The 24912-nt window shown below is 48.5% G+C and overlaps 1 protein-coding gene across 2 annotated transcripts; it reads left to right on the top strand.

The window, feature by feature from the left end:
• Nucleotides 1-3706: 3706 nt before the first annotated feature.
• KARS1 (lysyl-tRNA synthetase 1) lies at nt 3707-23979 on the top strand. Of its 2 annotated transcripts, XM_044270568.1 has the most exons (15): nt 3722-3825; nt 8779-8951; nt 9862-9979; nt 10474-10636; nt 12621-12714; nt 14073-14259; nt 15864-15989; nt 16072-16191; nt 16266-16428; nt 18716-18889; nt 19266-19351; nt 22527-22612; nt 22731-22857; nt 23561-23704; nt 23787-23979. In XM_044270568.1, the coding sequence occupies exons 2-15, from the start codon at nt 8818-8820 to the stop codon at nt 23862-23864; spliced, it is 1800 nt and encodes a 599-aa protein (XP_044126503.1). In that variant the 5' UTR covers nt 3722-3825; nt 8779-8817; the 3' UTR covers nt 23865-23979. The 2 variants fall into 2 exon arrangements, with proteins under 2 accessions (XP_044126504.1, XP_044126503.1); XM_044270569.1 differs by lacking the exon at nt 8779-8951 and having other exon boundaries at nt 3707-3825.
• The last annotated feature ends 933 nt before the right edge of the window (nt 23980-24912 follow it).

The following is a 24912-nucleotide window of genomic DNA, read 5'->3' as shown; positions in this document are numbered from 1 at the left end:
GGGACATTATAAAAGGAGGCAATCATATATGGAAAGGATGGGGGCCATGGACTGGGGGCACTATGGGGCTGGGGGACATTATACAAACGAGGCAATCATATATGGAAAGGATGGGGGCAATTATTACAATAATAATACAGAGGGGGCCATAATTATTACAATAATACAGAGGGCATTATACATATGGGCACTACGGGGGGAGGTTAGGTCTTTTATCTAGTGGCAGTACAGAGGGTCATTGTAACTACATGGGGCACTGCAGGGGTATCAGGGTACATACTTATAATGCGTTATACTGTAATATACCGTACCGGCCCATAAGACACACCTAGGTTTTTGGGGAGGAAAATAAGAAAGAAAAATGTTTTAACCAAAAGGTGTGCTTTTGGTGGGTTTGGAACTAATGGTGGTCTGTGGATGACACACTATTATGGGGGATCTGTGGATGACGGACACTGTTATGGGGGGGATCTGTCATCCACAGACCCCCCCCCCCCCAGCCCATAACAGTGCCATCCACAAACCCCCACCCCTTAACTGTGCCATCCACGGATGTTATCCACAGATCCCCCCCCCCCCCCCCCGCTCCAGTATACAAATATAAAATGTATTATTCAATTAAAAGTGATTACACATGCCCGCTCACTCCTAATATTACCGTACATCCTAACAGCTGCAGTACAATGGAGGCAGGCAGGCCGGGCGGGTGGCGCGTCACTCACTGACGTCACTTGCCTGCGCCGCATGCTTCATTCATAAAGTAGGCGGCGCAGGCAGGTGACATCAGGGAGTTACGCTGCCGCCCGCCCTGCCTGCCGGCATTCTACTGCAGCTGTTAGGATGTACGGTAATATTAGGAGTGAGCGGGCATGTGTAATCACTTTTAATTGAATAAGACATTTTCTATTTGTATACTGGAGCGGCGGCGGGGGCTATAGTACAGTGACTGCACCGCCCCGCCGCTATTGCCGGCCCCCAGCTCCTCCCAGTCCCTCCCCCGCTCGCTCGTAGTTTCAGCTGTGGTGAAACTACGTCTCCCAGCATGCTCCATTTATTTCTATAGAGTTCTGAGAGCAGCCAAGCAAGGGGGGCATCTTGGGAGTTGTAGTTTTACCACAGCTGGAGTGCCAAGGTTAGCCATCACTGTGGTAGGGTGACCTACTAGGGTTTCAGCCAGCCAGGGAGGGCAGAGTTCTTGTAGTTAATCCAGACTGGAGCGAGCAGTCACCATCACGCCGTCGCCGCCCTCACCTCACTAGCAGGCGCACGGGCCGGCATGTTCGCAGCTTCAGGCGGCTCTTCCTTCCACGTCAACACTGCTGCGTGCAGCCCAGACGGGACCACTCCCAGCCTGCGCCTGCACCACGCACCCGCGCGGCTCTGCCTCCGCCCCCTATGTGAATTACTTAGCCGCAGCACGCAGGTATTCTAAAGGGAACCTGTCGTTAAACTTTATGGTGCCGACGAGTTCACTTGAATGGAGCTTAGCCGCGCCCAGGCCAGTGATACTAGTGGTGACGTCACTGGGCCTGCGGTAAACAGCGAGAAGGCCGCAGCACTAGGCCTTCTCAAACAGCTGATCGGCGGGGGTCCCGGGTGTCGGACCCCCGCCGATCAGATGCTGATAATCTATACAGAGGATAGGTCATCAGTTTACCCCTTTAAAGGGAACCTGTCACCTGGATTTTGGGTATAGAGCTGAGGACATGGGTTGCTAGATGGCCGCTAGCACATCCGCAATACCCAGTCCCCATAGCTCTGTGTGCTTTTATTGTGTAAACAAACTGATTTGATACATATGCACTCATCTCACAAACAGGACTCATCTCAGGTTAATTTGCATATGTATCAAATCAGTTTGTTTACACAATAAAAGCACACAGAGCTATGGGGACTGGGTATTGCGGATGTGCTAGCGGCCATCTAGCAACCCATTTCCTCAGCTCTATACACAAAATCCCAGTGACAGGTTCCCTTTAAGCTACATTCTTATCAGGTTGATGTGATTTCAGCTCTAACTGTCAGGAATATGGCGTAATGGTTAATTATGGCTTGTGTCGCCAATTTTTCTACTGCATTATGGCAGCGAGTAAGGAGCTTTGTTATTAATGAGGAGGCTGCTGATTGGCCAATTTCGATGTGCTGCGCCTTCCTGAGACCACTGAGGAGAGAGAAACTGGCACCAGCTTTATCATATCCAATGGAGTGGCGGGGTAAGCAGCCTCATGTAAGAGGTAGGCAGTGGGCGCTAGTAAATGCTGAGTAGGGTGCATGCCCAGTCTGTTTGCAAGCTGTTTTCTTTGAATCCCGTCATCTGACGGCTCACGTGTCTCTCGTATCTCCGATCTCCTGACCTCATAAACACTTATTTAAGCCACATTCAGTTAGAGTTCAATTCTTATCAAAATGATCGACATTTGGGGGGATGGGGCATAATTTGCCTTCAAAGAGAGTGCATGAGGCCTCCACTGGATAAACATCTCCATACACAAGGAGCCTAGAAGAACCTGTATGGCATGAGGCGGAGGCTGTCTACGCCTGGGGCTAAGTAGAGGACTACGTGACTGTCAGTGGGCAAGCCCCTCATGGCAATGCTATGAGTCCAGTGGAAGACCCCTGTATAAGGGTCTGCTGTGATTATACTGGCATGTCTCTATGCAATCCCGAGTATGGGTCCCCACTGAGAGAAATATATGGAAAGTGGGAGTAGGAGTCTTAAAGGGCTACTTCCACCAGGACGTTTACGACACATGGCAGAGGGGGGACCTGCACAGAACATAGCTGTGCACTCAGGTATGGAAGGAACTCCCATAGAAGTGAATGGAGAGAGGTGCGCATGCGCAGCCACCTCCCCATTCACAGAGTTCTTGGGAGAGGTGCTGGTCCTAGTGGTGGCACCTGCACCTATCGGACATTTATGGCAGATGAAGAGATGGGAATAGCCCTTTAATGGTGGCGGGGCAAGCACTAATGCAGACCCTCTGGTTTGTGGGGTGCATGGTTTGACCCGGGCCTGGGGTGCGTGAGGGCAGGAGCGGAATCCCTAGGGTTTAGCTAGTGCACAATGGTCAGTCACGTAGGGGATCGAGCCACGTGTTGCAGGCGAATGTCGCCACGATGGTGGAATAACGGAATTGAACAAAAATTCTAGAGTCTAAAATGGCTGCCAGAGGAAAGCTGTAAACGGCTTTATCGCTCTTCGTACATGTATCAGAATGAAGGACAGGGGTATTCTCGCCTGAAGAGTTCAGATAGGTGATAAATGCTAGAATTGTGGGGGTCTGACCACAAATCACCAAAATGGAGGCCCCAGGACCAGCGTGAATGAGGTGGGGGCCAAGAAGGAGCCCTCCTGCTCTATTCAATATCTGGGGCACTGGGGTGTTCCTGTCACAGACATCAAATGAAGCCCTGTGAAGTATTACAGGAGGGTAAATAAATAAAAGTGGAACACCCCTTTAAGAGTATTTTTTGCACTCGCACTCACAAGCACGCGAGGTACAAAGTAGATTATGAATCCCTGATAAATGTTTATAACAATAACAATATGTGATGTAACTGCCTGCAATACACTGTATGAGTAACAGTCATCACTGTGACTACAGCCCCAGCTACAGCCAACATCCAGGAACCACCACATAAGGCATGACACTTGGGGAGCCAATCGAACGCTGCCACGTCACCAAGCCCCACCCCTTACAAAGACCTGTGGGCGGAAGTAGTTTTAGCGGCTGCGCAGAGTGCTTTCTCTTTACCGGCCAGGAAGAACATGGCGGACGTTGAGGCAGCCGCTCCCGGGGACTGCGAGGCGAAACTGAGCAAGAAGTGAGCAATGGGCGCCGTTTAGAGGGCGGCGGGATAGATGCGAGGCCCGGCCCCTGCAGGGAGCGGCTCGGGGATCCTTTACTGAGGAACATGTGCATCTGCACTCCGCTTCCATGCCTGAGTTGTACCGTGAGGGATTCTGGGGGTTGTAGTTTTCTAAGGCATATCCGAGTATAGGCTGTAACGGGAAGGAGTTAAAAGAAGACTACAACTCCCAAGGAGGCGGCGGGGTTGGCTGATGTAACTGGCAGAGATGGGTTGTAGACTTTCACAAAGAAATGTCTGGACAGAGGATCTAGATGTATAAGGATGAGGCAGGAGTTTGGTCCTAATGGGATTTCTTTTTTCATGTTGTGCAGATTTTCTCACATTAAATGCAAAATCTATGAGACAATATAATTAGTATAATCTATATTGGGGGGGGGGGGGGGGCTGCTTTTGTACAAGACCAAAATGACCGTTAAAGTCCAGGCTAAACAGGAGATATCCGCGTTAGAAATCGAGTCGGGAATAATCGCCGGTAAAACCTGCTTTCGCTTTCAGCTCCATTCACTGCATCCCGATTTCTAACAGCGATATCTTCCCATGTACTGAGGATGTTGCTGTCATTCTAGTATTGCATGAAAGCTTTCAAACCATATAAATCTCTAGCTGCTATCAAACCTGAGATATGAGGGTCTTAAGCAGCTGTCCCCCCTCAGTTAGGAGGAGGAAGAAGGGGAGCAGCTGCAGAGCTGACAGGAGGAGAGAAAAACAGTCAAAATATATAGAAATGTGAGATTATCATCGTCGTACTGACCCACATAATCAGATTGTTTATTTTTACTGCCTAGCGCAGGGATGCACTACAATTCCCAGCATGCCTGGACAGTCTTACAGCTATTAAGGCATGCCGGGAGTTGTAGTTTTACAACAGCTGGCAGGCCGCAGCCCTGACCTAAGTGAACGCTGTAAATAAATTCCACAAAATAATGTAAAAATATAAAAACTATATATACCCCAAAAGGGTTCCTAAAAAAAAAAAAAGACAAAAGTAAAAAATATTTAGAAGAAAAAATAAAAACGTTATGACTGCTGGAACACAAAGAAGGAAATATTATTGGTCCTTTGAGGCTAAAATAATTGTCACTAAGGGGTTAAAGACGCAGTAGTGTCCCCTGAGTTGTGCGCCAACAAGATTTACTAATATAAAAAAAAGTGACTTTTTTTTTTTTACCAATTTTAAGGTGACTGTTAGGAGGTGAAATAGGGGATGTGGTAAGGCTGGTGTCAGGTAATGCCTTCCTATGGGTGCGACTGGGGTGGGGTTAAAGGGATTGTCCATTTCTTATGTCAATAAACCATTAAAGGGGTCGGCGTTGATAATGACATTTTTGTACGTGCCCGCAGCTCGGGATACTCGTTACCTCCATCGTCCCCGCACGGTGTATATCAGGGGCAGCATGGTCACATGCTCCGCTGCAGCCAATGACTTGTTGGCCACGTCACCGCTGACTCCCACCATGCCCTGCTGTAGGCTGTCCGGGAATGATGGGAGTTGTAGTTTTGCAACAGCTGGAGGGCCGCAGGTTGAGCATGCCTGATGTCGTACACGCTCTCCGTGTAATAATACATTTTCCATCCGGGATATCAGCAGATCGTAGCTTTTATGAGCCGGGTGTGCTGCTTCAGCCGCGTTGCTCCAGGAAGGGACATGTTGTGTGACTTGTTTGTCCACAGTTTGATTTTCGTCACATGTTACTTCCAGCGACTGCACTTTTGTCACGAACAGAGATTTTATCCGGTGGTCCCCTCTAAATAATGGACTGAAAGGGGGGGCGTTACTGCCGCCAATCTGCGCTGTCAGTGCCAGAATCACTGAGCCACATCTGCTAGGGGTACACCGCCATCGTCGGGTCTAAAAGGCTGTGGGCAGTAAAGTGGTGGTCCTCTGTCAGGTAGAGTGGCAGGTGCAGGAGGTGTCAGGTATATGCTGGACCCCGTTAATCCGGTATTCTGTTCTTATATGGGGGCAGAATACCAGAATTTGGCTGCAGATGTGAACCAATGCCTAAGTGTACATTTAGGCAGAGGACCCCTTTAGGTTGCAGATTTGTGGGGCAGCCTGAATGGGGTTTTCGAAACGCCGCCTGCTTATGCCTAAAAAAATTGCTTGGATGGATTTTGTCACAGCTTTTACCCTCTGTATTGCACAGCGTGTGGACGAGATGAAGTTAAAGGGGTATTCCCACTTGGGACATTGATGGCCTATCTGTCGGATCTGCCTTTAGTGTCAGACGGGTGCAGTTTCCACCTCTGGGGTCCTGTTCTCGAGATAGAACAGAGAGTAGCTGCCTATGCGCGACCACCCTATCCGTTCACTGCTATTTCCGGCAGACCTGTTAGCGGTGTACGGAGAGGCGGCTGCGCTTGCGCGGTGCACTCTCCATTCAACTAGAGCGCCTGCGCAGCTATTTTTGGAACTCCTATAGTGATAAATGGATGCATGGGCAGCATGCTCTAGATAGGAGCGGGTCACAGAGGTGGGTCCCGCACCTGTCTGATGTGGATGGCATTACCTTGCGACAGGTCATCAGTGTCCCAGATGGACCAACCCTTTAAAATCTCACCCACTTTGCAGCTTCTGTGAAACGCTGCACATATTCTGCCTGGAAAATACTGCAGTGTATTCGCCACGTGCGGCTGTACCCTAATGGTACCCTAATCATGCTTTGATGGCAGCTTTCTCTGACCGCCTGGGCCCCGTGATTTTTTATTTTTTTTGGCAAACGTACAGAAGGGGCCATGTGATTTCTTGTAATCTCGGAGCGCTGGGTTACTCCCATAAGTGCAGGAGAAGTTTCACTTCTGTTTTCCAGTCGTCTGCAGGCTTAGATAAGCCGAATATTAGAAGTTCTAGACGTAAACTGCTAAAACTGAAAAATAATTGTAATAAGATTTTCCTGGACTATAAACCATTGCTGATATGCACTGGGCTTACAGGATAGATGTTTGAGCACTGGGATCACTGCTGAGGATCAGTATGGAGGCCCCTTCAGCGGCCTGTGCCCCTTCCTAGCCTGCCCTGTTGTTGCCCGGGCATACTCATGGGTGGTAATTAATCTAGTAGTGTGACCACTGCCCTAGATTAACCCATCTCACGGACACCGAAGACTTCTGAGACGGGCAGGTTAAAGGGGTGATCTTATGATTAATGTAATAAATAGAAAACGGATATCATATAGGACATGGCAACCTCTTTCTAAGGCCTCCTGCACATGAACGCATAATGCGGGCCGCAATGCACGAACACCGACCGCGGGGCAGCCGCAGCGGATCGCAAACCTAGTCGCTTTAATGGGTCCGCGATCCGGCCGTCCTGCAAAAAGATAGGACATGTCCTATCTTTTTTGCGGAACGGAAGTACGGGACGGAACCCCACGGAAGCACTCTGTAGTGGTTGCGCTCCGGATTTGCGGACCCATTGAAGTGAGTGGGTCTGCTTCCGTGATGTGGAATGCACACGGAACGGTGCCCGTGTATTGTGGATCCGCAGTACGGCAACGGGACACCTACGGTTGTGTGCAGGAGGCCTAACAAAGCTAGGACCAGCGCTGTACCTCACATGGGTCCAGAGGTCTCCTCATTCATTGCTCCATTTGCTCTGCTAGATCTGTTTGCAGCTGGAAGCTCCGGCAGGGCAGGCTGTCATTTCTCAGGGGGGGTATGTACTTGTCTGTCGTAGATGGTGGCACTTGAAGGATGGAAATGAGCGTGTGTGTCCACCTCAGTGCGCTGGACAAAGAATTTAGAAAAATAGCAAACAGCAGGTGGCGCTGTAGACAGGTTTCAGTGAATAGCTCAGTTGCTATAATAAGTGTTCAGATCCAGGGGCCGGTTTGAAAAATGTAGAATATTTTTAATGGGACAACCCCTTGGGCTACACGGCGACGTGCAGAAAAGTCTTAACTTGCCGTCGTGCGATTATTTTAGAGCAGTGGTTTGTCTGCAAAAACGCAACCAAAAGCCACAGCAAAGTTGCAGACGAGGCGCATGTCGTATACGAAAGTCACGTGCAGCACAAAATCCATCAGGTCTGGATTTTTTGGGACTTTAGTTGCGCAAAAAATGTTGCGACACCATTGACCATCACTAGATGCAATTTCATGTTGCAAGAAAAGTGACGCGTATAGCCCCAGTCATAGATGACGTGTCTCGTGGCATTGAGTCTAATGACTGTCAATGCTGTCACCGCACGCCCTGCGTCTCGGCAGTTGCAGGAAACTCGGCGCTGTTGGATTTTTGGTCTCAAGTTGGATGCAACTTCGCCATCATAGACTATGGTGCAAGTTGCGTGCGACTTCTGCCGCCAAGTTGCACAAATACCTTTAGTGGTGGGACGTTTCTGAGACCTGTTGCCGTGCAGCCCCAGCCTTACATACCTCCTGGTGGTCTCATTGGAGATTGAAGGGACACGCCCGCCATGCATCCAGACCCGTCTGGTTAAGTCCCTTAGTAGAAAACTCATGTTGTCCTATAGGGGCCCCATATCTGCATCTATCTTTTTATATTCCCCTGTAATACTTGCATGGGATTTATCTAGACCAGGGGACCTTCAACCTTAGACACTCTAGTTGTTGTGAAGCTACAACTCCCAGCATGCACATTTGCTCAGCTTTTCTCCCATATAAGTGAATGTTGGTAATCCAGAGTGGCGGAGGTTGCTGAACCCCTGATCTAGAGCAGGCATGCTCAACCTGCGGCCCTCCAGCTGTTGCAAAACTACAACTCCCACCATGCCTAGCTGTAGGCTGATCGGGCATGCTGGGAGTTGTAGTTTTGCAACAGCTGGAGGGCCGCAGGTTGAGCATCTAGAGGATGGAAGCGCTGGGTGACATAGAGCGGGTGCTGTGTGGTTGTACGTTGATGCTTTGCTCATGTGTAATGTCTTCCGCCTTGTTGTCTTCCTGTTAGGTGGTAACGCACCTTGGGGGTTAGGCGCTATGTGCTGCCATGGCGCAGGCTCTCCTCAGGCTGTTTAGGAGCCCGGTATGGGCGCCCAGAGCACTTAAGGAGAATATCCTTGGAAAGCATCTCTCTACTTTCTCTCCTCTCTACAAGGACCAGGCACTTCATGGGAAAAAAAGGTTGGTGCCTCCTGTTTCTTTGCGCCTCACCAACTTTTTTCTTCATGAACCTCCTGCCTGGCAGCCACTGGCAATTGTGTAAAATGCTCTTCAGCTGCTATACGAGACTTCGGCCGTATATCGGGCCATTGCTTAGAAGGCAGTTCTTTAATACGATTCTGTTACTCTCATTGTAATTCACAGTAGGATCCAGTCTGCAGGCTGCCCTAGTTTTCTGCTTTCTATATGATTTCGGGGGGGAAGACGACACTGGGATTTTGAGCCATTAAAAACTACCCCCGTAATTCTCCGCCATATGTCTTCAATAGCAGTTTCAATTTGGACAGGGTACTTTCACACTAGCGTTTTTCTTTTCCGGTGTTCAGTTCCGTCCCAGGAGCTCAATGCCGGAAAAGAACTGATCCGTTTTATCCTAATGCATTCTGAATGGAGAGCGATCCGTTCAGGATGTCTTCATTCAGTTCAGTCTTTTTGACTTTTCAGGACGGAGATAATATCGCAGCATGCTGCGGTTTTATCTCCGTCCAAAATTCCGGAACGCTTGCTGGAATGCCATTTCCCATTGACATGCATTAATGCCGGATCCGGCCCCGAGTGTTCCGGCAAAACAGATCCGGCATTGCGGTCTGCACATGCTCAGACCGCAAAAAATGTGAAAAAATTCAATTCCCGACCTGTTTTTACCGGATGACGCCGGAGAGACGGATCCGGCATTTCAATGCATTTGTCATACGGATCGGGATCCTGATCCGTCTGACAAATGCCATCAGTTTGCATACGTCTTGGCAGATCCGGCAACGGAATCCTCTGCCGCGAGTGTGAACGTACCCTAAGACGTGATATGCTCGCTGGATGGTGAAAGATGGAAAACCGCTTAATGTCCTGTCTCTCCTTCTGATGTCATTTCCAGTGAGCTGAAACGGCGGATGAAAGCCGAGAAAAAGGCGGCCGAGAAGGAAGCAAAGCAGAAAGATCAGAATGAGAAACCAGAAGCGGAGGTTGTGGACGAGGAAAGTCTTGATCCCAATGTAAGTTCCTGAGCTTTAAGGGATATTTGGTGTTTTCACAAGTTATCCCCTTTAGGAAAAGCATTAGATCAGTGGGTGTCCTACCCCTGCCCTTCCCTCCACCAATCATGAGAACGGAAACCCTGTACCCCTTGATATGAATGGAATGGCCGGTCAAGCATTTGTACTGCCACCCTATTCATCTCTACGGGGGTACAGCGCTCAGCTATTTCCAGAACTCCCGTAGAGATGAATGGAGCGGCAGTACGCCTGCACGACCTTCTGCTCCGTTCATTTCAGGGGTTCCTGAGGGGTAGGTTCCGATCCTGATTCTCTTAGGGCGCCCTGTCCACGTAGCGGTAAGGCCGCGGTCACAGTTTGTAGATTTCTGTACTTGCCACAAAACTACAGCGAGTACATATGAGGCATGACGGCGATAATCCGTGGACCTGGGTGTAGTCAGGGAGGCGAATACTGACTTTCTCAACTTTTTCCTTCACTTTCCCTTCTTCCAGCAATATTACAAAATCCGAACTCAAGCCATCCAGCAGCTGAAAGGCACCAAGGACGACCCCTATCCACACAAGTTCCATGTTCAAATGTCTCTCACTGAATTCATCGCGAAATACAATGGCCTTCAGGTCGGCGACCATTCGGAGGAAGTCGTCACTGTAGCTGGTGAGTTTACTCTTTGTCTTTTTCCATTGATGGGAACATGATTTTTTTAAAAAAAATTTGGGACAGTCTTGCTCATGAAGAATAAAACCGTAGAGCCTGAAGACTAAACTATTTAGTCTGACCTAGTTGTCGACAACCCCAGCGGTCAAAACTGGTGCCCAGTTTAAAAAAATAACCCACTCACTTGTCCACGGTACCCAGCCACTTCTGGTGGGGACTGAAAGTGGCCAGGAATGGAGCAGCAATGTGGGAACAGCGGGACAGCTGAGAGTTTAGTGGGTCATGGTTCCGACCATTGGGATTCTCCGCTCCTAGGTAGAACAGCCCCTTTAGGCCTCTTGCACACAAACGTATTTTCTTTCCGTGTCCGTTCCGTTTTTTTGCAGACCGTATACAGAACCATTCATTTCAATGGGTCCGCCAAAAAAACGGAAGGTACTCCATGTGCATTCCGTTTCCGTATTTCCATTCTGCAAAAAAATAGAACCTGTCCTATTATTGTCCGCATTATGGACAAGGATAGTACTGTTCTATTAGGGGCCAGCTGTTCTGCAAAATACGGAATTCACACGGATGTCATCAGTATTTTTTGCGGACCGCAAAATACATATGGTCGTGTGCAAGAGGCCCTAACGAGAACCTGACACTTTACCTTTATTCCCTGAGTAATAACAAAGCCAGAGCATCTTTTTCTATATAAGGCCTCATGCACACGACTGTTTTTCGGGTCCGCATCTGCGGCTCGGGTGCGGACCCCTTCACTTCAATGGGGCAGCAAAAAATGCAGACAGCACTCCATGTGCTGTCCGCATCCGTTGCACCATTCCGAGGCCCCGCAAAAAAAAAAAAAAAATGCATGTCCTATTCTTGTCTGTTTTGCGGACAAGAATAGGCATGTCTGCAATGGGCCGCCCGTTCCACATATTGCGGAAGGCACGCGGGCGGCTTCCGTTTTTGCGGACCTCAAAAAACGGCACTGTGGTAGCCTAACTCTGTAGTGCCATTCCTCTATTAAGCCTACTAGAAGTTTAGGAATGAATTGCCGGCAGTCTGCAGTAAAGTTCCATCAGTTGGCGGTGTGTCCCTGCACAGTCCGACACTGGCAGCACTGATCAGATAGGGGCAGACTGTGCAGGGAGATACCCTCAACTGTTAACTCCCAAATGGACTTTTATTGCAGACTTCTGGCAATTCATTCCTAAACTTCTAGTAGGAATAATAGACAAATAGCACAACATAGAAGCAGTAAGAATAGATGCTCCAGCATTATTACATGTGCAGTGCTAAGCCTGTGTGCCCCCACTCGGCCCTGGTCCATCATTGATAATGCACAGAAAGTTTTGTCATGTAGGCTCATAATAAGGATTGAACTCCCTATGTGTCCTCCCCCCATCCTTGTCCCTTAAAAGGGGTCCTCTCACTTCAGCAAATAGCATTTATTATATAGTGTAAGTTAATACAAGGCACTTACTAATGTATTGGGATTCTCCATATTGCTTCCTTTGCTGGCTGGATTCATTTTTCCATCACATTATACACTGCTCGTTTCCATGGTTAAGACCACCCTGCAATCCAGGAGCAGTGGTCGTGCTTGTACTCTGTAGGAAAAAGCGCTGGTCTGTGCTCATCCCCAGGGTCCCGGACACCAGCGAGGCTGACACTTTTTACTATACTGTGCAAGCACGGCCACCGCTGATGGATTGCAGGGTGGTCATAACCCCTGGAAACGAGCCGTGTATAATGTGATGGAAAAATGAATCCAGCCTGCAAAGGAGACAATATTAAGAATCACAATACATTAGTAAGTGCCTTGTATTAACTTTCTCTACATTATACATTCCACTTGCTGACTTGCGAGGACCCCTTTAACATGCTTCAAAGTGGCAAATCAATAGGGTTTTAGTTAGTAAAAGTCTGAATTTTAACCAATATTTTAGAAAACATTTTCTCACTGGTTCGTGACTTTTTTTAATTCTCCTTTTAGGCAGAATCCATGCCAAACGTATCTCAGGGGCCAAACTGATCTTTTATGACCTCCGTGGGGAAGGCATGAAGCTGCAGGTTATGGCCAACTCTAAGTAAGTTTCTAGGTTTAGACGTATTTTCTAAAGCAAGAGATTGAGGTTTAGTTACACAGTATGGCGCCACCTTGTGTTAAGTGTATCCCAACGTGGATGTGCATGCTGAGAGCTGGTGGCCACACGTGCTCCGTCTCTCTCCCCACAGCCATGTCTCTGCACAGTGATCCTTAAAGGGATTCTGTCACCAGGTTTCACCCCTGTCAGCTAAACATATGCTGATGTTCAGGGCCTCATCACGATTCCTAATGTGGGCTTATAAATGTCATCTGTAGCCTTATTTTGCTAAAAAACAGCTTTTACTAACCTGTCAGTCAAAGGAATAAGGTGCCCAAGGGGGTGTTAAGGGATCCAAGCTGCCGGCCGCACCCGCCGCCGTTCGTGCCCAGCGCCGCCTTTCCAGCTTAAATATAAAAAGTGACATGAAAAATTAAAAATAACATCATCAAAAATTATAAAAAAATATGTTAAACATAAAAAAGTGATTTAAACAGCAGGTCATTCTCTGATGACACATTCCCCCCTCCCCCCGCTTTTTACTACTGATGGCCTATCCTCCGGATAGTAAAAAGCGGACGACCCCTTTAAGCCAATAGAAATAGCTTTCTATCTGCATAGCTTTCAAATCCGACCCCAGCAGCACAGATAGCAAAATGATATAAAAGGTAAACTTTATGCCGGAAACGTTAAAACAGGTATTAAAGGGATTTTATTTTTATTTTGGAATATAATCTTCATTAGGGTTTTAAATTTTTATAACATACATAAAGAACAAGTACAATAGGTCATACTCAGACACTATCTGGGTTGAGAAGATGCAATGATGTATGGTTCTAAGAGGAAAGACCTGGACCTGTCCGTCCGGTAAGGGATTTTTCTTGACTAACACATTGATGACCTATCTTCGCGTTAGTTCATCAATATCTGACTGTTGGGGGTCCCCCACAGATCAGCTGTGTGAAGGCCCCACAGCGCTACTACCACCTCTTTAATATACCAGGCACAGCGCCATACATTGTATAGTGGCTTTGCCTGGTACTGCAGCACAGACCCATTGGCTTGAATGGGACTGAGCTGCACAAAGGCCACGGACGTGATGTCAAAGGAAGAGGAAATGGCGCTGTGGCGCCTTCCAGCAGATTATATTTAAGTCTCGGAAATCCTTCTAACAGCCTTTCAGGACATGGTTCATGGGGAAATCCTTATAGCATCGTCCTCCATTCTTTTTAGGATCTGAAATCAACCCACACCAGTACAGAATGTAAGACCTATTCCCTAAGGCGATCGTTAGAGAAATGCAGCGTTACAGATGAGCTGAAACGTAACAACTATCATTAATATTGTTTTTCTAACTGCAGATTTTACAAATCTGAGGAAGAATTCTTTGCCGTAAACAACAAGTTGCGACGCGGAGACATTATTGGAGTGAAAGGAAACCCCGGCAAAACTAAAAAGGGAGAACTGAGCATCATCCCCCAGGAGATGACCCTTCTGTCTCCTTGTCTACATATGTTACCGCATCTGCACTTTGGTTTGAAAGACAAGGTAAAGGAGACGCATCCGGAAGATCGGATCCTGGCGCTAGTCCTGCGTCATCGGGGCAGTGATATCTATGACAACCGGTCGAATATTTGCTCCCGCTTTCTAATCTTCACAGACCAAGTGAAAGATGGAATTTGATTGGTTGCTGTTGGCATCAACGCGAATTGATTTTCATTGGAATCTAGTGTAAAATGCACTTTTACTTCCATGTAAGGCACATGAAGGCGCACGTCAGCCCCCCCAAAAAGTAGTATACCCCCTGATGTATGCAGTACAATTGGGCAGTGTACAATCCCTCCCGTTAGGAGGCTGACACTAGAAAAAAGAGAAATGTTGGCTCCGCTCAGTGCTCTACACCAGGCCAACAAGTTTTAGGCCTCGTTCACATTTCCGTTTTTCACTTTCTGCAGACAGCACACGTACCCATTGCTTCAAATGTGTCTGTTCACGTTTCAGTATATTTTTTACTGACCGCGGGTCAGTAAAAAAAAAAAAATCACGGGGGCCATGCACTACTTTGATCCGTAATGCGGACCAAGCATGCCTATAGAAGTCTATGGGTCCGTGAAAATCACTGACGCGCGTCCGTGTTGCGTCAGTTTTTCACTGAAGGCTAATAGGAGATTCCTTGGAAATTAATTTTCAGCTGAGCAACGTCGGTGAATTATGGATGACACACGGATGGTAAAAACGGACACACGGACCAACCACGGATCTTTCACGGGCATCTTCACGGATGAAACGTGTACGCTTTTTTTTTTCTTCACGGACGTGACACCTACATGGAAATGTGAATGATTCCTTAGGCTCCATTCAGAAGTCCGTGGTGTGTTGCGGACCTGCAAGTTGCGGATCCACAACACACCCGCCCGGCACCCCTATAGAAATGCCTATTCTTGTCCGCAGCTTTTTTTTCTTTTTACTTTTCTTTTTGATTTTTTTCACACTGCAGCAGGGGACTTGCGTATATATTCGACATATGCTCCACGAGTTTACTAGTGCATATGGCGAACATGAAGGGTGAACACGGCCAGTGTTAGTTGTGGCCCCTGAGATATACACCTCCTTCCTTTTGGCACAGAATATTCGGATGCATCGTAGCACAAGTAGACCGCCATTCAGAAGTCTAGGAAAGCTGAATCACGAGCTCCGAAGAAGCAGCAGTCGGGGCCACACTTTTTAGCACCCAACTTTTCAAAAACCTATGAAAGAGCTGATTTTGATTTGTGTCAAATTGACAGAAGACAACGGCACCATCTTTAAAGGGGTTGTCCGATAATTATAAATCTGTGACAAGCCCTAAAATGTTATACTCTTCCCGTCCTCCAGTGCCTTTTACTGAAGCAAAAAACTTCAGCGGTGATGTGCTGAGACGCAGCACGTGACCACTGCAGCCAGTCACTGTCCTCAGCTGACTACCACTGAGGACAGTGATTGGCTGCAGCAGTGACTTTCCATATACCTGCGTGTCATATTGTTGGTGACGTGACCGTTGCAGCCATTCACTTGGCGGTTGACCTCTCCTGGGCGCAGACCATGGTTTCTTGACTGCAGAACTGTTGTTTTTTCCCCAAAAGCCTCATTATTCTTCATCTTCTATTTTGCAGGAGACCAGATTCCGCCAGCGTTATCTCGACCTCATTCTCAATGACTACGTACGGCAGAAGTTTATTGTCAGAGCGAAAATTATCACTTACCTGCGCAGGTTTTTGGATGATTTGGGATTCCTTGAGGTAACTAAACTGTTTGCGATCTGTATAGATGACGTTTGTCCGGAGACGCAACGTAATATTTAGTCACTACATATATTGACAGATTGAGACTCCAATGATGAATATTATCCCTGGAGGGGCTGTAGCCAAACCGTTCATCACCCATCACAACGAGCTGGACATGGACCTGTACATGAGAATTGCCCCCGAGCTGTATCACAAGGTAATTGTCTCCTTCTTGCCTTATGACTTGCGGTGAAACGCCATGGATTGTAGCTAACCAGTGCATTTATTCAGATGCTGGTGGTCGGCGGCATTGACCGTGTCTATGAGGTGGGCAGACAGTTCAGAAATGAAGGAATCGACTTGACTCACAATCCCGAGTTCACGACCTGTGAATTCTACATGGCCTATGCCGACTATAACGACCTCATGGAGATCACAGAGAAGCTGCTGTCAGGTATGTAATGCACATGTGTTCCCTCGAAGCCTTTGTAGCTGGCGAGTGGAGAAGTTAGGAGCAGGGCAATGGGAAACAGCGGCAAATCAATATTGCTGTAAGCCGGCTGTGGTGAAACTACGACTCCCAGCATGCGCCATTCATTTCTATGGGGTTCTGAGAACAGCCGAGCGAGTGTGCATCTTGGGAGTTGTAGTTTTACCACAGCTGAAGTGCCAGAGGTTAGCCGTCACGACTGTAGGCCATAATCCTCTAGGATGAATTAATAGGTTTATGGTAATATCCCTGGGATGTAGGGCAGAGAAGGAAATAATGTCTGTGGTGTAGGGCAGTTTCACATGAGCGAGTCCATTGTGGGACTTACGCTCCGTATGTGAGCGTGATCCCCTATTCTAGACTTGCAGGAGCGCTCGGTATTATACTGATTTATAATGCTGTGTGTCTCTGACGTTACTGATACAGAATCGGTGACCTAAAGCTGTCAATATGATCCTGTAGAAATATGGGGACACACAGCATTATAAATCAGTATAAGTCTAGAACGGAGGATCACGCTCACACAAGGAGCACGATTGTCGCAATGGACTCGCTCGTGTGAAACAGCCCTTAAAGGGGTAATCCAGTTTCAGGATATTGATGACCTGTCCAGTGTAGACGGTGTGCGGGTAAAAACTGAAGAGGGGACAGCGCTCGCCCGAAAGCTGTGGCCTCTTCAAGCATCTGATCAGCGGAGTCAAACCTTCACTGATCCGGTATTATGAAACCCTTTCATGGGTCCAGACATTATCAAATAACTACTGGGTTGTGTAGGGCATAGTGCAGGGATGTGAGATCGCTTACTAGTTTGTCTGGCTGTAGCGCGGTCCGATGGCAGCGGAGAGCGTCACAGCCAGGGAGGAAGTTATCCAAGAATTTTTTTATGTATTTCATCTTGCCTCCTTGATGTGAACTGTTGCATTGATGATTATTAAAATTTCCCTACCGGGCCAGCGCTATGCTCTCCAGTCTAATTAGGTTGCACGCACTTCTGGGATCATGTGCCGTGATCCTAGCCCGGTAACCATCCACAATGTACATGGGCTGTGCCTGCGCAGTCAGGCATCTACGGGCACTGATTGCTGAGTGTTCCGGACTGTGCAGATGCATGCCAGGCTTCAGCTGAGTGGAGCAGTCAGGCAGGAGCCATACACCTTAGACCAGGCATGCTCAACCTGCGGTCCTCCAGCTGTTGTAAAACTACAACTCCCACGATGCCCTTCTGTAGGATGATAGCTGTAGATTGTCAGGGAATGATGGGAGTTGTAGTTTTGCAACAGCTGGAGGGCCGCAGGTTGAGCGTGCCTGCCTTAGACCCATGTCAGCTGAACCTGCTGACATTTTGGCAGACCATCTAATTTGCACTGGCCCTCCTGACTCTCCGCAGATGGACGATGTTGTGGAAGATAATGATCAAGCGCATTGAGTTTTACCCACCTGATCACTTGTTCTCTGTGCACTGAGAGGAGTCTGGCAGTGGCTTTGCCCCATTCGCTACGTCTTCTTATAGGCCCATCAGTATCTGATCTTCTGGGGTCTGAAATGCAAAATACCGCCAATCAGCTGTTCGGCATAACATTGCGCTGTCCTATTCTGTAGTGGAAGAAGCTGGTTACTGCAGCACCATTGAAGTGAATGACAGCAGCACTGCAACTGGTAACAGATGTGGCACATGTGTCCTGTTATTCGGGTGCTCCAGTCGTGGGATCCCAATCACATAAGAATCAATTAAATATACGTAGGCACTCCTTAAGATGCGTTTTCAAATACTGTGCTTATTTTTTATTTGGTTTTCATGTGCAAAGCAACTTCAAGTGTGTACATGTGACGTTTCAGTCCCTCCGGGACCTTTATCAAACACTAGTTGCCATAGAGGAGAAGATTTGGGTTAGCAGGAGTTGTGGAAAGTTGTGTTCACACTGCAGGTACCAGCTCTGTCCACTACACAATGGATTAGTTCTGGTGCCGGGGTTACATTGAAGCGGCTGATCTGTGGGGTGTGGGGTTTGGGGTCCCCGTCTATCTGATATTGATGGCCTGGAAGCTGGACTTAGTACATTTTATACCAACTTTGACTTCACCCGAAACGGCGCTCGACTCCATGATTCTTGCATTCGTCTCTGATAATGATGGGAGAATCCTACCACATTGCTTGGCTTTGGAGGGCCGACTGTGCGGATACAACACTTGTGTATGCCAGATTATAGAGATGAATCTTTCCCGCTAATTAGTTTACGTTGTGTCCCTGCAGGCATGGTTAAACACATCACTGGAGCCTATAAAGTGACGTACCACCCAGAAGGTCCCGAAGGACCGGCCCAAGAAATAGACTTCACTCCACCATTCAGGAGAATCAGCATGGTCCATGAGCTGGAAAAGGTTCTAGGAAAGAAGCTGCCACCAACAGACCAATTAGACACCGAGGGTAAGGATAACAGGCGGCATGTATGGAGATGTCAGCACTTAAAAAAGGTTTAGGGTCCATTCACACGTCTGTAGTGTATTGCGGATTCGGAAATTATGAATCCGCAATACACCCGGCCGGCACCACCATAGAACTAATTATAGACAAGAATAGGACATGTTATATTTTTTTTCCGGAGCCGCGGACCAGAAGATCACTGTGTGCTGTCCGCATCCATTCCTGCCCCATAGAGAATGAATGGGTCCGCACCCGTTCCGCAATTGAATAGATCCTTAAAGACCAAATCTGTCTTCAAAGTCTGAAAATTGTTTTTAAAAAAAGTTCTTGTTGGATTCCTGAAAGTCATTTTTGGGGGGGATTTTTATCTCTAAATCAGAAACCCGCAAGTTCTTAGATGATATCGCTGTGGAGAAAGGAGTTGAATGTCCGCCTCCTCGGACCACTGCGAGGCTTCTAGATAAGGTATGTGATGGATTGTTCAAGGAATAGTAGGATCTTACATCTGTAAAGGGGCAGTGAGGCTCCGGCTGTGTCTAAAGAGGTGCAATAATATCGGCTGCACGCGTGATTTTGGTGCCTTAGTGGATCCAAAGGCTCTTTCTGCCATGTATTGTACAGGTGCTGAGCCCCCCGCTGTGTCCCCTCTGCTGTTATCTGCTTTTCATAGGCTAGGTGCACATCTCCTTATAGTAAATCCAGTAGTCTGCTCCGGCAGAGGGCATTGTCAAGTGCCCTGCTCATTATACTGGGCTCAGACAGGTTTCCAGCATGAATGCCAGCCTCTGCATTATACTGGGCTCCGACAGGTTTGCAGCATGAATGCCAGCCTCTGCACTATACTGGGCTCCGACAGGTTTGCAGCATGAATGCCAGCCTCTGCATTATATTGGGCTCCGACAGGTTTGCAGCATGAATGCCAGCCTCTGCACTATACTGGGCTCAGACAGGTTTGCAGCATGAATGCCAGCCTCTGCATTATACTGGGCTCCGACAGGTTTCCATCATGAATGCCAGCCTCTGCATTATACTGGGCTCCGACAGGTTTCCATCATGAATGCCAGCCTCTGCATTATACTGGGCTCCGACAGGTTTCCAGCATGAATGCCAGCCTCTGCATTATACTGGGCTCCGACAGGTTTCCAGCATGAATGCCAGCCTCTGCATTATACTGGGCTCCGACAGGTTTCCAGCATGAATGCCAGCCTCTGCATTATACTGGGCTCCGACAGGTTTGCAGCATGAATGCCAGCCTCTGCACTATACTGGGCTCCGACAGGTTTGCAGCATGAATGCCAGCCTCTGCATTATATTGGGCTCCGACAGGTTTGCAGCATGAATGCCAGCCTCTGCACTATACTGGGCTCCGACAGGTTTGCAGCATGAATGCCAGCCTCTGCACTATACTGGGCTCAGACAGGTTTGCAGCATGAATGCCAGCCTCTGCATTATACTGGGCTCCGACAGGTTTCCATCATGAATGCCAGCCTCTGCATTATACTGGGCTCCGACAGGTTTCCATCATGAATGCCAGCCTCTGCATTATACTGGGCTCCGACAGGTTTGCAGCATGAATGCCAGCCTCTGCATTATACTGGGCTCCGACAGGTTTCCATCATGAATGCCAGCCTCTGCATTATACTGGGCTCCGACAGGTTTCCATCATGAATGCCAGCCTCTGCATTATACTGGGCTCCGACAGGTTTCCATCATGAATGCCAGCCTCTGCATTATACTGGGCTCCGACAGGTTTGCAGCATGAATGCCAGCCTCTGCATTATACTGGGCTCCGACAGGTTTCCAGCATGAATGCCAGCCTCTGCATTATACTGGGCTCCATGCTGCAAACCTGTCGGAGCCCAGTATAATGCAGAGGCTGGCATTTATGCTGCAAACCTGTCGGAGCCCAGTATAATGCAGAGGCTGGCATTCATGCTGCAAACCTGTCGGAGCCCAGTATAATGCAGAGGCTGGCATTCATGCTGCAAACCTGTCGAATACCAGCCTCTGCATTATACTGGGCTCCGACAGGTTTCCATCATGAATGCCAGCCTCTGCATTATACTGGGCTCCGACAGGTTTGCAGCATGAATGCCAGCCTCTGCATTATACTGGGCTCCGACAGGTTTGCAGCATGAATGCCAGCCTCTGCATTATATTGGGCTCCGACAGGTTTCCAGCAGGAATGCCAGCCTCTGCATTATACTGGGCTCCGACAGGTTTGCAGCATGAATGCCAGCCTCTGCATTATACTGGGCTCCGACAGGTTTCCAGCAGGAATGCCAGCCTCTGCATTATACTGGGCTCCGACAGGTTTGCAGCAGGAATGCCAGCCTCTGCATTATACTGGGCTCCGACAGGTTTGCAGCAGGAATGCCAGCCTCTGCATTATACTGGGCTCCGACAGGTTTGCAGCAGGAATGCCAGCCTCTGCATTATACTGGGCTCCGACAGGTTTGCAGCATGAATGCCAGCCTCTGCATTATACTGGGCTCCGACAGGTTTGCAGCATGAATGCCAGCCTCTGCATTATATTGGGCTCCGACAGGTTTGCAGCATGAATGCCAGCCTCTGCACTATACTGGGCTCCGACAGGTTTGCAGCATGAATGCCAGCCTCTGCACTATACTGGGCTCAGACAGGTTTGCAGCATGAATGCCAGCCTCTGCATTATACTGGGCTCCGACAGGTTTCCATCATGAATGCCAGCCTCTGCATTATACTGGGCTCCGACAGGTTTGCAGCATGAATGCCAGCCTCTGCATTATACTGGGCTCCGACAGGTTTCCATCATGAATGCCAGCCTCTGCATTATACTGGGCTCCGACAGGTTTCCATCATGAATGCCAGCCTCTGCATTATACTGGGCTCCGACAGGTTTCCATCATGAATGCCAGCCTCTGCATTATACTGGGCTCCGACAGGTTTCCATCATGAATGCCAGCCTCTGCATTATACTGGGCTCCGACAGGTTTGCAGCATGAATGCCAGCCTCTGCATTATACTGGGCTCCGACAGGTTTCCAGCATGAATGCCAGCCTCTGCATTATACTGGGCTCCGACAGGTTTGCAGCATGAATGCCAGCCTCTGCACTATACTGGGCTCCGACAGGTTTGCAGCATGAATGCCAGCCTCTGCACTATACTGGGCTCCGACAGGTTTGCAGCATGAATGCCAGCCTCTGCACTATACTGGGCTCCGACAGGTTTGCAGCATGAATGCCAGCCTCTGCACTATACTGGGCTCCGACAGGTTTGCAGCATGAATGCCAGCCTCTGCACTATACTGGGCTCCGACAGGTTTGCAGCATGAATGCCAGCCTCTGCACTATACTGGGCTCCGACAGGTTTGCAGCATGAATGCCAGCCTCTGCACTATACTGGGCTCCGACAGGTTTGCAGCATGAATGCCAGCCTCTGCATGCAGCATTGTTTTTTGGCAGTAAGCCGGCATTCTTTCCGGACACCCGACAGATCCCACTATAGTTAACTGGGGTCTGACACAGCCACGGTAGTGTCCGGCTACGGTGCAGTAAATTCCATAGTCTGCTCCTCTTCTGGATTTACCGAACGCAGATGTGAATGTAACCTTAGATATTTGCGAACTCCGCTGAGAATGGCGTTTTTGTTTCCCCCCTAGCTTGTCGGCGAGTTCCTGGAAGTAACTTGCATTAACCCGACCTATATCTGTGACCATCCCCAAATCATGAGTCCACTTGCTAAATGGTAAGTCCTGACCTGTCACGGTCGGTCCTTACAGCTCCTGTTAGCACGTACACCATTTTACGTACATGATGAAATTAGACGGACTTGTAATTCTTTGTTTTCTCGATCTCCACACAAGGCACCGATCTGAGAAGGGGCTGACGGAACGGTTTGAGCTATTTGTAATGAAGAAAGAGATCTGCAATGCATATACTGAATTGAACGACCCCGTCCGGCAGAAGGAGCTCTTTGAAGACCAAGCTAAGGTAAGTTACTGCTATGTGAACCTCTGTGGGGCCCTTTATTCTGTATCCTACGGTTTGGGAGTCATGTCCTTCCCACTCCTTTCAATAGCTTTTTTTTTTTTCTTGTAGTCTAGGTCCTGTTAATTTGTGAAATTTCTGTCTTATCTCTAAGATTTGCCACCATTTTATGATCAGTGGGGGGGTCTGACCTCTGGGGCCCCCACTGGTCCTGAGAATAAAGCGACCACAGCGCTGCGTTCTGTCACTGTTTGTCCCCTTGCGCGGTGGCACCCCAGTCACCCAGTAAACTCCAACACAGCCCCATTCAAGTGAATAGTGCCGACTGCAGTTTCCAACTACACGGCCAGGTGCCCATGAGGTTAGTCAAAACCGAAAGGGGGGCGCAGCTTTAAACCAGCGATATGGACATCGAAGAAGGTCACAGAAGTCAGAACCCCACTGATCATAAAGTGTGACATATTGTAGCGATATGACATCACTTTAAAAGATAGGAATACCCCTTTAAGAATCTGAGAAAGATGGATGACAACCTAATGGGCTGTCATATCCCCCCCCCCCCCCCAAAAAAAGTTGCAGCCATAGGACGGTATGCAGTGTCATGATGCCAACCTCATAGCCCAGGCTACTGCAAATGTCAGAATGATCAGACCTTGTTGCCCTAAGCGTAAGATCGGTCGTGTTAACCGTTTTCTCGTTTCACTAGGCCAAAGCTGCCGGTGATGATGAAGCCATGTTCATTGATGACAACTTCTGCACTGCCCTGGAATATGGCCTGCCACCTACCGCTGGCTGGGGGATGGGTATTGACAGGCTGACTATGTTCCTTACGGACTCCAATAATATAAAGGTAAGACACGTGAGGTCCTTACGGGATTGTAACCTCCAGTGAGGTCACTGTGGTTCTAACAGCGGCCTTTCCATTTCTCTAGGAGGTTCTTCTATTCCCAGCCATGAAGCCAGAAGACAACAAGAAGGAGCAGAGTCAGGAGTCCGGGACGTCGGTGTAACTTTGGGGATCTGTCTGCTTTTAAGTTGTTTGTTACGTACTCGTCGGAGGTTCTGTCGACACCACGTTGCAGCTCTTGGCTGCTTTGTACTGAAAAATAAATTGTATAAACTGTGGTCTTGGCCTGTAGTGTTCGAACCCACTGGTAGCTGAAGACTGAGGAGCACGTGAAGTCAGAACCAATTAAATGGGTTTTCTGGGAGTTTGATCTCGATGGCCTATCCTAAAGGGAATCTGTCACCAGCGACCTCCTTATCCAACCTTTTACATTGATATAAACATATAGGCCACATACAGGAGTGCGGCTTGGGTGCAACAACAGCAATAGTGAAACCCTCATTGCACAAAAGGCCTTATTTGCATAAAAGTATAATCGCTCAGGAACGGAGCCTCGGATAAACAAGAAAAAAAACACGTTTTAATCGTCAAACAGACAGAGAAGCCACTTATCAGTGGGGCTCTGACCTCCGGCACCCCCGCCAATTAGCGGTTTGAAGAGGCTGTAGTGCTCCAATGACTGCTGCAGTCTTCTACAGCAAACCAAGCACAGCGCCTTACATTGTATAGTGGCTGTGCTTGGTATTACAGCCCAGGTGCATTCATTTGAATGGGACCGAGCTGGAAATGCGCCGCGTGACCGGTAAATGTGACCTCACTGGCCAAGACAGATCGCCGCCTCTTCAAACAGCTGATCGACCGTGGTGCCAGGAGATGGACCTGAAGCGATGAGATACTGATGATCTAGATTGATGAAAGGCCAGCAATATTAAAAGGGGTTATCCGATCCCATATGGCCGGACCCCTCACATACAATAGACTTACCTTGGTCCCTGGCACCCGCGATGCTCCTGGTCCCCACACGACCACCACTGCATCTCCCTGTGCACAGATGAAAAAACATCCGGTGTTGGGGTAGAAGGCAGCCAATGGCAGGCGGCAATGGGGATGGCTCTCACTACTGTCGCCCGCGATGATGGGGAGGGTTGTCCCACTCACCACCTATTGGCTGCCCCCCCATGAGAAAATTGGAAAGCCTAATGGTACTTGCC

This window comes from Bufo gargarizans, chromosome 10 (assembly GCF_014858855.1).
Source record: "Bufo gargarizans isolate SCDJY-AF-19 chromosome 10, ASM1485885v1, whole genome shotgun sequence".
NCBI lineage: Eukaryota > Metazoa > Chordata > Amphibia > Anura > Bufonidae > Bufo > Bufo gargarizans.
The sequence above is the reverse complement of the archived record's forward strand: the minus strand, read 5'-3'. Positions and strand labels throughout refer to the sequence as shown.